Raw genomic sequence first — 13,233 nt, 5'->3', positions numbered from 1 at the left:
TAAAGAGTCTTTGAGTGTCCTACTAAATCGATATGCAAGTCTGATGTCATTTCTTTATCATTTCATTACACTAGTGCAAAGTTTCCTCCAGAAAACCTGCTAAGCACTAGGGCAGTCCACCATGTTTTTCTATTAAAAAACTTATAATACCTACACTAGCAGGTATCAGAAGTTGTAAACAATAGCAAGTGAGGCCAACAGGCAGGAGGAGGGCCAGCATAATTGATGCGCACCTCCTTGTGCCCAGTTCAATGTGTCAGCTATAAACCTAGCTTAATCCAAGGGGCAAGTAGAGACTGGTGTTCCACCAGGCTTATGATACACTGGGGGAAACCTGCTAGTATGTCACGTTACTCGTTGCATTACCATGTCAAGCATTTGTGTTGAACACCGTCTGCCCAGTGGTAGTCCAACTGACAGTGGAAACGCTCTCCTGAACGCGACTGACCACTAAGTATCGTGCTGAGCTGCACCGACCCGTTTTTGGTTAGTTTTTTTTATTGATACTGTTGATTATGTTTATAATTTTGCATAGTAACAAATAAAGTTCTCAAAGGAAAAAATGGCTACCTGAGCTACAATACAAAAATAGGGGAGCAGTCATTAGGCATGAAATTTTGTTTGGATAACAACACGCGGTTTTACTGACTATAGGTCAGTCCATACCTGCTCTGAGAACCAGTGAGATATCTTAAGAAATTGTCCGTACAGTAAAGAGAGCTGATTTTATAACTGCAATGAAAATATAGCAGGATATCATCTAGTTATGATGGGCCAATCTTTCAGATCTGCTGACAGTCAACAGGCTCCACCTGGGCTCATGACCACAAACACTGGAAACTTGATGTAATATAAGAGCCTCACAAAGATGTACACCTGAATTAAAATACGCAAAATTTGAGCTCGTTTACGAATATTTATTTCTAAGGTTCGTCAAAGTACTTATTGACTAGGGCTGCAACTAACAATTATTTTAGTAGTTGATTATTGAAATTGCCACATTCCACAGTTTTTTTGTTTAACCACTTAATACAATATTAGAAATAGATTTAAATATGCAAATAAACAAACAATCAATTCCTTTTTTAAATAAAAAAATCAATATTTTATTGCCTAAAAGGCAGTAATGCAGCATTGCTTTACTATGCCACTTGAGGACTACTGGATAAAATATCTTTACAAACTTAAATGCAACATGTATAAATATTTTTTGTAGACTTTTGGATTAATTACTTCTTTGAGTATGTGGTCTTTCAGCAAATGGCCTTTTTTTGAGTCTGTATGCCCCAGTTAGCAATTAATTGATTACTAAATTAGTTGAGGGTGGTTTCATATTCATCACTATTAACCCAATTAATTATTACAATTCCATTAATGACCAAGAGAAATAAACTGAAACTCAATGGATGCGTATCTGGGTTCAAACTACAGACTGTTGTTAGGAGTGATATGGAAGTAGACCAGGATAAAATGGCAACATGTGGGTACAAAATGGGGGTATGAATGGGCAAACTGACCCCGAGCATTGGTATTCACGCATTAGCTAAGGTCTCCATCTTTTTAGGCCAAACAGTCGATCAGAACAGAGAATGGTTCACAAAAGCACAGTGGAAGAAAACAAACTGCTATTAAAGCACTAACACCATTACAGAAACACGATATGGCTAAATGTGGCTAAAAGGCCTGTTGTTCGGGGCTGAGGTAACTACTTAGCAAGAAGAAATCTCAGGATTAAAATAATGAGATTTAGACCAGCAAAAACAACAAACAAAAAATAACTACTTCTGTATGCTTAAGAGCCTCTTGTAAATTGGAGAAATCTACCATATAGTAAAAAACGAGAAAAGATAGGTGGGATTTTCTCTAAGAGTCATTCTGGTTCAAAGGCGTTCAGCATCTGTCTGCTGCTGACAGAACAACACATTCACATGGAGGGTGGGATGTGTGCGGGGTGTGAGAGGGGAGGGGCCCCACTGTCATTGCTCATTCATTGCTTGAGCCTGCTTGGCCATTTTGGTTGGATGGCCTTGTTCTGATGCTGAACATGCCATCAAAACAACAATCCAGACAGGGTGAAGCAGCTGATCGCTGCTGCCTTCCTGCTTTCTCTCCAGACGCATTTGGTTTCTGAAGGGACAGAGAGGTTTTACCGAGCAGCAGCATCAGAACCGCCATCCACCCCCTCACGGCTCCCCCTCCTCCTGCAGCCCACTGGAGTGTGTGGATCATCTTCTAATAAAAAAGGCCTGCAAATTACATCAAAGGCCAAGCAAGAGCACCTGCATTATGCACCCTGTGAATATGGAATATGTATCATTTAGCGGGCTTTTGTGATGTGAAAGGGTGCAGTGCAGAAACTGGTGGTCTGCCTATTGTTGCCATCTTTTTATGGTCGCTGTCTGCGTCAAAATGACAGACAGCGCGAGCCTCCAGCAGCCTGAGTCAGTGAACACACTGGCGCCGTGTTTGTTACTGTATGCAGCACAAACCCAACTGAATAAAAAAAACAACAACAACAAAAAGAAAAACAGCAACTCATCCCAGATCGCTCACCTTGACTGTTCTCTACTGAGGTAACAGACGCATCAGCGTTATCTGCAGCCCAGGCATCGTTGGTGGTGTGCTGGGAAACCATGGACACCATGGTCTGCAGCATCTTCTCCGGGCTAAAAAGTGATGTCTGAGCATCGGTGGAGCGTTTGCGCGACAAGGTCAGCCGGGAACTCGGCGCTGTTATTTGCTCCTTAATGGGGGAGATTATTCCAGCGTCTGGGGTGGCCGTGGTGCGACTGGTGGTGGTTGTCGGGTCCGTTGTTGGAGGCTGGAAGGTGGTCGCCTTTTCAGAGCCAGGGCTTCCGGGGCTTGTCGGGTGGGATGTGATTCCAGCCGGGGGAGAGGACAGGGTTCTGGTCCCGGGTGAAGCAGCGCGAGGCTCGCCGGTGCGAAAGGCGTCCCAGCCGCCTGAGCCGGGCTTCCTGCTGGAGATAGACGACGCATCGCTGGGACTGATGCGAGGGGCAGATTCCGAAAACCCAATATATCCGTAGAGAATGAGTAGCAGGGCTGGGGATATGTACATCATTGAGGACGTTAAGCTCATACTCGCTCTCAGCTCTCCATGTATAAGCCCCGGTAACGGTCTCCCTCAGACCCGGCCCTGAATAAACGCGTACTCCACCATTGATGTCCCCCGGCGGTGTAACGCTGCTGTTTGTTACCGACAATATTCAGCCTCACTGCAACCTAGCTGCTGACAGGAACTGACGGGCTCGACAGCCAATAGGAGCACTGGGGGACTGTCGCTTAGAGCTGTTTTAGTTGCTGATTGGACAATCCTTTAACATGGTTTTAACGTGTAGAGGATTATCAAACGACCCTACTACACTGTCCAACATCTTCATTTAAATATCCTCATTCATAAATTTATCAGTTTATTTTTCTGTATTTTATAATAATAGGCCCGATAGTTATTGTACTTTGTCTTATACCCGGAACAGATTATGAAGCGTTTTTACCCTGGAGGTTTATTTGTTTTGTCACAAGCTTGTTCGGGTTTTTACTTCCAACAGGCTATGACAGGGGAATGACATGTTCTGGCTTGTTTTATAAATACTTTTTCCAATAGTCATATTTGACAGTTAATTGATATCCTGTTTGTGGTCGTTTTGTATTTCATTTTTTAAAAATCAGTTGGATTATGAAATAACTAGAAACTTCCTGTTAACGATTTGCTTAAATTAAATACCACAAAGGTGTCTGAGAGATGCTTTCCCCCCAGACACCTTACACCTTACACACACCCTCCTACAAAAGACAGTACAATTAATATAACAATTAATTAAATATATAATTAATTTTCACTTTCTTAAACATATATGTATGTATATATATTTGTATGTACATATATATTAAAACGCACATTTGGTGCGTTTTAATGTTTAAGAAAGTGAAAATTAATATGGCTTCTGTTTTTATAGCCGGATCATATTGCCTCCTGGTGGTCAAAACATGTAAACAGCTGTTATTGCGTCATGATAATTACTATGGATGGATGGATGGATGGATGGATGGATGGATGGATGGATGGATGGATGGATCAAAATCTTCTATTGAAGAGGTAGGACCTAAATTATTGAAGGGTCGAAGCTGTGACACCCACCCACTAGTCAAACCTACAGATAAGGATCTCATGATCTGGTGTGTCAAAGATAAATTGTAAATCTAATAGTACAAGTAAAACACATTAATCATAGTCTATTATCAAAAAAATAGCATAACAAAATGTCAACAAAGCAAACTGAGTGTTGGGATGAGTTTTAAACTCAGACTTGAGTTTAACGATTATCAAAGAAGAAAAACAGTAAGGAGTTGACCATTTTCCTGTAAGCTCTGACCAATATATTGTCTAGTGGGATCAGAAAATCACTTCTTGAGATGAATGTGTAAAACAAATAACCATTCATAATTCTATCGCTGATTACAGTTATCTTACATTGTATCTAAATCTATTGCTGGCATTGATCTCAGTGTCAGATGAAGTAGCTTTAGTTTTATTTTGCATTTGCACGATTATTGATAAATTCAGTTAATGATGAGTTCAACTACTCATTTATTTCTGTTACAGATTGTTTGGTGATGTTATTTTCTGGTTTCAGTATGTAATTTTTCCTGCAGTTGTCATTGGATGTTTCCCAGGTGAAAAGGGATAAGATGGAGGCTAACATTATCAGCATATCAATATACAATCTCACACACTTGAATTCCTTCCCTTCTGATGCTTTGCCTGTTCCAAAAATCTATTTGACTATGTATTTAAGTCTTACTTTTGTTCTACAAAGACGTTTCTTGTCATATGCCCTGTTTTTATTTATTTATTCATATTTTTTCCATAAAAAGAACAGTACACATGAAATATACATTTGTGAAAACATAGCAAAAAAAAAAAAAAAAAAACAACACACCTAGTAGACACAATTACAACGGCTTATACAAAAACATGCAGTGAGAAAATAAAGTAAGTAAGGTTTATTTATAAAGCGCTTTTCACAGACATAAAATCACAAAGTTCTGGACAATAGAAATCAGCCTTAAAACCACACAAAACATAAATAAAAGCCTCTGAAAATAAATATGTTTTTAGTTGCTTTTTAGAAACCTCAACAGTGTCAGTAAAACTGAGCTGAAAGGGTAAACTGTTCCACATCTTTGGGGCCACCGAATGAAAGGCCGGGTCCGCTTTAGTTTTTAACTGTGTACGTGGAACAACCAGAAGAAAATTAAAAGTTTTGACCGTTCTTCAATTAATGTTTTAATAAGTTTAAGAATGAGAGTTTTGGTCACATCTATGTGTAAAGAATATGAAGCTTTACATCATAAGACGTTAAGAATCCTATTTGATATACATTAATTGAGCTTAATATAAATGTGCTGATTTCCAAATACATAATAATGATATAGTTTTGCACAAATGACATTTGTCTCCATCAAATATAAATTGATCATTTTTAAATCTCTTTGAGATAAAGTCTTCATTTGTCCTGTTTTAATCTACTTCTTTACGTTTAGAGGGAATTTGATATGTTAGGTGTTTCTACTTGAACTTTTTTCAGCTAGGTTCCAATTAGTACACGTTCAGTTTGATCGCGCAGACGGTAGGTGGCGGTAGAGCGCAACAGAAGAGGTGTGTGGAACTCCGCTGGAGCGTCGCAGGAAGCGCGCAAGAGTCAACTCTTCGCGGTACAATGGCGCCGCTAGATTTAGATAAATATGCGGAGATTGCCAAACAGTGTAAATACCTCCCAGAAAATGACCTCAAGGTAAGTGTGACGTTTGTGAAACGTGTTTTATACAGACGTGTGTTTAAGAATGGCTAGCAGCGCTGTCTCTCTGTTGTAGTAAACAGGAACAGAGTAAGATGGGGACGTTAGCTTGTTGTAGCTGATGATGCTAGGCTGCTGTTTTGGACAGGAAGTGAATAGTGTGCAGTCAACAGTTTATCTCACTGAGGAATGTTAAAAAACTGGAGCCAGACAGAGCTGGCCCGTTTGCTTCCTCTATCTCTTTTACATTTCAATCTTTTCTATCTATCACGCTCGAGCGGTAATAATAATCTGATCCGTTAGCCCACCTGCCATGATCATATTTTTAGCACTACAGAACGTCACATACGATGGAATCAACAACACTGATCAACAGTGAAGATATTCATTCCTCTTGAAGTTTTCCACATTATTGCCATTAATTTTAATAAAATAGCTCAGGCTTATTGGAATAGAAGTGTGATGGAAAAATTACATTAAGGTCACATCTGCTAGTCATGTTATATGAATGATTGTGAACTTTCACCAAAAGAACTATTTGGGTTACATGTAGAAGGTTTTAAGTTGTTTTCTACAGCTGCATCAGAACCAGACTGTCTCGCCCCTTGTTGTTATTTCTTTATCCTTGGTATAAAACTCATGTGTTGTCTCTGCCTGACAGAGCTTTTCCCAGACTTGTTTCATTACTGATTGTCCTACAAGCTCTCTGTATTGTGCTCAATATACGAATAAACCTGATTGAGTGATTTTACCTGAACAGTGCTTGGAAATAATATTTTTTCCACGACAAAGTGTTGGTAAACATAAATATTCCATCCTGGTGGTGGATGCTCAATTAAAGTCCATTAGCTCCGGACTTTGACTAGGCCATTCTAACACACCGATATCTTCTGATCCATTGTAACTCTGGCTATTTGTTTAAGAGTTTTTGTCCTATATTCAAAGGGAAGTTCCTCCCCACTTAAGCTTTGATCAATTTAGTTTGGGTTGCAGTAGAACCATCACTGCTCTATTAACTTTTGTTTTTGTTTTTATGTTGTTCATGTATACTGTTTTTTGTATCTTGCATTTAATGATTGGTGGACACACACACTGTCTGATTTTAAAAAATCCAGAATTTGCATGTTATACTGCACAGGTTCAATATCATTATGTGACCTGTGGTCACACTGTACCCAGTAAGGTTTTACTGAAGCCAGAGCGTGAATTATCCTTGTTACTAACATCTGACAGATGTTGTCACTAACATCTGTAAGTAAGTAAAACTTTATCTATAGAGCACCTTTCAAGATAAGAATCACAAAGTCCTTCAAGAAACAAAATAACAAATACATAAAACAAAAAAAAAAGACAGATTTAAAAAGATATGATTTTAACTGGCCTTTAAAGAAAGCCACTGAGTCCCCTGATCTGAGAGTCAGAGGAAGGGAGTCCCAAAGACTTGGTACTGCTAAAGAAAAGACTCTGTCTCCTTTAGTTTTTCCATTTTGTATGGAGGACAGTCAGCAGGTCTTGATCATAGATCCTGAAGGCCTTTATGGGGATGTATGGATGTAAACATACATCACCATGTATGTTTACATCCATGGGGATGTAAACCCCATGGACAGAAGTGGTGTCTGTCCATGCAGAGCTCACCAAGTCAAAACCAAAATCTTGAAATCCACCCGATGATCAACCGGGAGCCAATAAAGTTGCTTTAGAAGTGGAATTACATGACAACATTTTGAAGATCCAGTTTGGAGTCTAGCAGCAGCATTCATTTCATTCATTCAGTCACATGATTCAGGTGTGTTAAAACGGACAGAAGTCAAACATGAAGGATAATGTCCCCTGAGAGTCTGGACACCACTGCCCTTCAGGTGCTTAAGTTGCCTGATTTATTGTAGTTAAAAACAATAAACCTTAGCATGGAATTGTGACAAGCAGTTCCTTTTCTCTCTAGAGTGTGTCCATCTGAAGGTGGACATGTTGATCAGCTGCAGGCCCTTCCCTCTGACCGTGTTTCTTTTCCATAGAGGTTATGCGACTATGTGTGTGATCTTCTGCTGGAGGAGTCCAACGTTCAGCCCGTTTCCACACCAGTGACTGTATGTGGAGACATTCACGGACAGGTAAGATACTTTCTGTAAATTCATCAGGATGGGTTTTTGTTTTTGTTCTGCTTTGTAAAACAAACAAATTCTGGTTGTGTTTTGTGCAAATATAATATAAGGTCCAAACTAATTTCTCCTCTGCTTGTGTCAGTTTTATGACCTGTGTGAGCTGTTCCGAACTGGCGGCCAGGTTCCAGACACCAATTACATCTTCATGGTTTGTTGGTTTCTGTCTGACTGAACGTGAGGGTCGTGGTGTTTGGAGTTTGTGTGACCAGCCTCTGTTGTCTCCAGGGGGATTTTGTTGACCGAGGATATTATAGCTTGGAGACCTTCACCTACCTGTTGGTGCTGAAAGCCAAGTGGCCCGACCGCATCACACTTCTGCGTGGGAACCACGAGAGCAGGCAGATTACGCAAGTCTATGGCTTTTATGGTGAGGCTAGTTTAGCAGAAAATGCCAAGCGCCGGCTGCCCACACCCCTAAACTCTGTTGGAACGTCTCATGTTTCACAGACGAGTGCCAAACCAAATACGGGAATGCAAACGCCTGGCGGTATTGCACTAAAGTATTCGACATGCTAACGGTTGCAGCTGTAAGTATGGAATATGTCATGTTTGTTTTCATGAAAAATGCATTTTGGATAAACCTAAACAGCTTCATCACATCCAGCTGAAAAGGAAGCGTGATTGTGTTTGCTGTCCTTGTCTGTCAGCTGATGGACGAGCAGATTCTGTGTGTCCACGGCGGCCTCTCTCCAGACATAAAGACCCTCGATCAAATTCGAACCATCGAGCGAAATCAGGAGATCCCTCATAAAGGAGCTTTTTGTGACCTGGTGTGGTCGGACCCTGAAGATGTAGACACCTGGGCCATCAGCCCCAGAGGAGCCGGCTGGCTCTTTGGAGCTAAAGTTACAAATGAGGTAGGTGGTAGAAAACATTACATGAACTGAATGGGTCAATCAATCTTTAATAAATCATATAGTTAGACAACAAAAACACAACAATAAGAACTGGAAGATAGAAGGCCTATTCAGTCCCATAGTGAGTTAATAAGGATACAACATAAGACTTGTCCTTATGTTCTTGTCTCAAATCTTAAGAAGATGTCATCAAATCTCTCCCTTTTAAGCTGCAATATGTGACTTTTACAAAGGAAAGATTTCTTACATACTTGTTAAAACTTTCACAATAATCATGTTTTCACCCATGTTTATTTTATCTGCAAGTATCACATTAGAAATGGTTTATGGATGGAAACAACCAAATTGGAATAACTTCTTCAATTTCGCAAAAAAAGGTTTTGCGCTCACTATAAGTACATTTTCTTTTCTGAAATAGACTTAATGAATTAAATATGAGATAGAAACATTATTCCAGACATTTGTCAGAACATTTTCCAAATGTTCTGATGTAGCCAACATGTTACTGTTATTACAGCCTTGTGTACATCTTTGTGTATCCTGGTTGATTTGCTCCAATCAGTAGATGGAAACACGGCTAATTTGCATTTTCTTTTTGTGACATTTTAAACATTTTCTCAAAATTTGCATGGCAGTTGGACAGAAGCGTATGTATGTGTTGACAGTATAACACTCCTCCTCCCAGTGTTCATGTTGCCATCTGCAGAAGTAGGCCGCCTCTGTTCAAAAACAACCAAGCAGAGCCAAGAGGAAGGTCTTAGCGCTGTCAATCAAGCTCGGGCATGTGTTGCTCAATGTGCTGATGGCGGAGAAACAACTTACCGTTACAAGAAAAGTGTTTATCCGCCGTCATTGGTGGCCATGTTAACTAGCCTGAGGATTAATGGCAAGCTCCATTGTGGTGAACCACTTGTAGTGTAGCAGAGAGAAAAGGGGAGGGTGTGAGCAGCGCATACATAGGGGGTGATTCACAGTGCTAAGACCCTCCTCCTGGCTCTGATTGGTTGTTTCTTACCAAGCTGTGTTTTTCTACAGGGCAGAGGAGCTCTATTTTTTTTTTTTTTTTTTTTTTACAAATTATCTGTACTATGTTATTGTCATGACATAGCAACATTTCAAAAAACATATATTTTTTAAAAGCTAAGATAAATATTGTTTATCCATTACCATTGAAGCTAAGGTAGTGGAATTTCTTAATTTAATGGATGGTAATAACCACAGTTCAGAAAACTGAAGAGTTAAAATAGGCTAAAATGTTCTGCAGCGGGGTTACTGAGAGCTGTCTATGCTGCTGTACAGTGAGTGAAAAAACTCACTTGAAAACACTACTTTTCTGGCTGCTAGAAAAGAAGCCAGCTGCAGTGTTGAAATAGAGAAGAAATATTGTGAAATAATAATTAATGAATGTTGCCTTTACCACATGAACTGTCTTTCTCTATGTTGTGCTGACAAGATGAAAGCCTTTCAACCCTTATGTGTGTGAATTGTAATCTGTCAAAATGACAGACAGCCTTCGGATTTTCCATCAGTTTTAAAATATATATATAGTCCAGGACAGAAACTATTCAGCTAACAATTCCTGCTTTTTTTAATCTCTCTCTCTGTCTCTCTCTCTTGCTGCAGTTTGTTCACATCAACAGCCTGAAGCTCATCTGCAGGGCACATCAACTCGTCCACGAAGGCTACAAGTTCATGTTTGACGAGAAGCTGGTCACTGTGTGGTCGGCTCCCAATTACTGCTACCGCTGCGGCAACATCGCATCCATCATGGTCTTCAAAGACGTTAACACAAGGGAGCCAAAGCTGTTCAGAGCAGTGCCTGACTCCGAAAGAGTCATCCCTCCCCGAACAACGACCCCTTACTTCCTGTAGACGCCCTTCAGATGAAGCAGCTTGTTCAGTAGGCAGAGGCGCAGCACTCGTGAACCCATGTAAACGTTGGTGTATTTAAGGGAGCACTTCTTGGTGCCAGCTGTCAGTTTTTATTCCCACTCTGTGATGCATTTGATGCCGTTATTCTGCAGCTTAAGTTACACCTAGAAACCACAGCAAAGGAGGGTCGCTGAGCATCACTGCTGTATTAGAGGAAGGACTCCAATCAACTGACAATGTAAAATCATATTTATAAAGCTTCATTCTTTTACATTAAAAAGAAGCAGATTGCACATGCAGCAATGTATAGATTGTTTTGATGTTATTTTGTTATGGTGATGTATTTAGCTGGATGTATAAAAGCACTGCACACAATTCAAAGCTCTGTATCCTGACACGTCTCACTTCCAGGTTGTCATCATATAACCCCATGAATAAACTGTATACCTGAGAGTTGATATGTAAAATAAAAAATGCTCATCTCCTTTACGTTTTGTTTAAGCTGTGGTAACAGTCTGCAATTTCAAAATGTAAAGTCGGTTCTTTGTGGATATTATTTCTGTCTATATTTAAATAAATCCTATTCAAAAGTATCATACCATACGATGTTGTTAAAGGGTTCTAAATAACATATTATCTCACGATGTCATCCAGAATCGTACTTCCCATTCAGAATATTACCAAAGGTGTGCATTTATACAGGCCTGGGGTAAAGCCGGCCTTTTTAAGGTCATTTCTTGGCATGTCGGATTTGAATCTGGATTATTACCCCAGAACCATAACTTTTTCTTTTTTTGATTCAGATGTTGACTTTGTGTATAACCAGAGATTTCCCCTTGATATCCAGCTAATAAGCAGAATTCACTTTTCCATCATTTATTAGAAGTCAGCCAGATCCTGAACGAACAAAGATGCTCCAGACTGTTAAAAGTCCTCTGCCATGCTGTGATTAGCAGCTAGAATGTTAGCTTTAGAGATGCTGCCTTCATTTTATTGTCAGATTTAACAATTCCACACCTGCTTTGGTCTCAGTCCACTGAATATTTTCCTTAGAGTCTTAGAAATTCAAGATTTTATATATATATAGATATAGAAAAAAAAAAAAAAATTCCCTTCTCACCCACCGCGGGTGGTTCTTATCCTCTGAGCTCGGGTCCTCTACCAGAGGCCTGGGAGCTTGAGGGTTCTGCGCAGTATCTTGGCTGTGCCAAGGACTGCACATTTCTGGACTGAGATGTCTGATGTTGTTCCTGGGATCTGTTGTAGCCATTGGTCCAGTTTGGGGGTGACTGCCCCGAGGGCCCCGATGACCACAGGCACCACTGTGGTCTTCACCTTCCAGGCCCTCTCCAGTTCCTCCCTGAGGCCCTGGTATTTCTCTAGTTTCTCGTGCTCCTTTTTCCTGATGTTGCAGTCGCTTGGTATTGCTACATCTATCACAACGGCTTTCCTCTGTTGTTTATCCACTACGACAATGTCTGGTTGGTTCGCCATTACCATTTTGTCTGTCTGGATCTGGAAGTCCCACAGGATCTTAGCTCTGGCGTTCTCCGCCACCTTTGGGGGTGTTTCCCACTTTGATCCCGGGGTTTCCAGTCCATATTCTGCACAGATGTTTCTGTACACTATGCCTGCAACTTGGTTATGTCGTTCCATGTACGCTTTCCCTGCCAGTATCTTGCACCCTGCTGTTATGTGCTGGACTGTCTCAGGGGCCTCCTTGCACAACCTACACCTTGGGTCTTGTCTGGTGTGGTATATCTGGGCCTCTATTGCTCTGGTGTTTAGGGCCTGTTCCTGGGCGGCCAGGATGAGGGCCTCTGTGCTGTCCTTGAGTCCAGCTTTTTCCAGCCATTGGTAGGATTTACTGATATCAGCCACTTGGGTTATTTGCTGGTGGTACATCCCATGTAGGGGCTTGTCCTGCCATGATGGTATCTCTGGCACCTCAACCTCCGTTCCCTGTTGTCTGAGATATTCACTGAGCACATTGTCTGTTGAGGCTTTGTCCCTGATGTATTTATGGATCTTAGTTGTTTCGTCCTGGACTGTGGTTCTCACACTCACTAGTCCTCTGCCTCCTTCCTTGCGGCTCGTGTACAGTCTCAGGGTGCTGGATTTGGGATGGAATCCTCCATGCATTGTTAGTAGTTTTCTAGTCTTAATATCAGTGGCTTTTATCTCCTCCTTTGGCCAGCTAATTATTCCAGCAGGGTATCTGATTACTGGCAGGGCATAGCTGTTTATTGCGCGGATTTTGTTCTTGCCATTGAGCTGGCTTCTCAGGACTTGCCTTATTCGTTGGAGGTATTTAGCTGTGGCTCCTTTCCTTGTGACCTCATCGAGGTTGCCATTTGCTTGTGGTATACCTAGGTACTTGTAACTGTCCTCTATGTCTGCTATTGTTCCTTCTGGGAGTGAGACCCCTTCTGTGCGGATGACCTTCCCCCTCTTTGTGATCAGCCGACCACACTTCTCTAGTCCGAATGACATCCCAATGTCCGTGCTGTAGATATAGAT

At 40.9% G+C, this 13,233-nt stretch overlaps 2 protein-coding genes across 2 annotated transcripts in view; one reads left to right on the top strand and one right to left on the bottom strand.

The window, feature by feature from the left end:
* Positions 1-3,237, bottom strand: part of megf9 (multiple EGF like domains 9) — a 39,284-nt gene extending 36,047 nt beyond the window's left edge. Inside the window, exon 1 of the mRNA XM_023342442.1 lies at positions 2,554-3,237. Within this exon, the coding sequence (XP_023198210.1) occupies positions 2,554-3,100 (547 nt within the window). The 5' untranslated portion in view covers positions 3,101-3,237. The remainder of the gene's footprint in view (positions 1-2,553) is intronic.
* Positions 3,238-5,686: 2,449 nt separating this feature from the next.
* ppp6c (protein phosphatase 6 catalytic subunit) lies at positions 5,687-11,316 on the top strand. Its single transcript, XM_005814552.3, has 7 exons — positions 5,687-5,816; positions 7,838-7,933; positions 8,067-8,132; positions 8,210-8,351; positions 8,432-8,511; positions 8,632-8,841; positions 10,465-11,316. The coding sequence occupies exons 1-7, from the start codon at positions 5,742-5,744 to the stop codon at positions 10,711-10,713; spliced, it is 918 nt and encodes a 305-aa protein (XP_005814609.1). The 5' UTR covers positions 5,687-5,741; the 3' UTR covers positions 10,714-11,316.
* Positions 11,317-13,233: the final 1,917 nt, after the last annotated feature.

This window comes from Xiphophorus maculatus, chromosome 11 (genome assembly GCF_002775205.1).
Source record: "Xiphophorus maculatus strain JP 163 A chromosome 11, X_maculatus-5.0-male, whole genome shotgun sequence".
NCBI lineage: Eukaryota > Metazoa > Chordata > Actinopteri > Cyprinodontiformes > Poeciliidae > Xiphophorus > Xiphophorus maculatus.
The sequence above is the reverse complement of the archived record's forward strand: the minus strand, read 5'-3'. Positions and strand labels throughout refer to the sequence as shown.

What these genes read in the sequence shown, in the direction of transcription:
- ppp6c (XM_005814552.3), top strand. Translation starts at nt 5,742, where the DNA reads ATGGCGCCGCTAGATTTAGATAAATATGCGGAGATTGCCAAACAGTGT. An exon ending in ACACCAATTACATCTTCATG is followed by an intron (nt 8,133 to 8,209) that starts GTTTGTTGGTTT and finishes TGTTGTCTCCAG; the next exon opens with GGGGATTTTGTTGACCGAGG. An exon ending in GAGCTAAAGTTACAAATGAG is followed by an intron (nt 8,842 to 10,464) that starts GTAGGTGGTAGA and finishes CTCTTGCTGCAG; the next exon opens with TTTGTTCACATCAACAGCCT.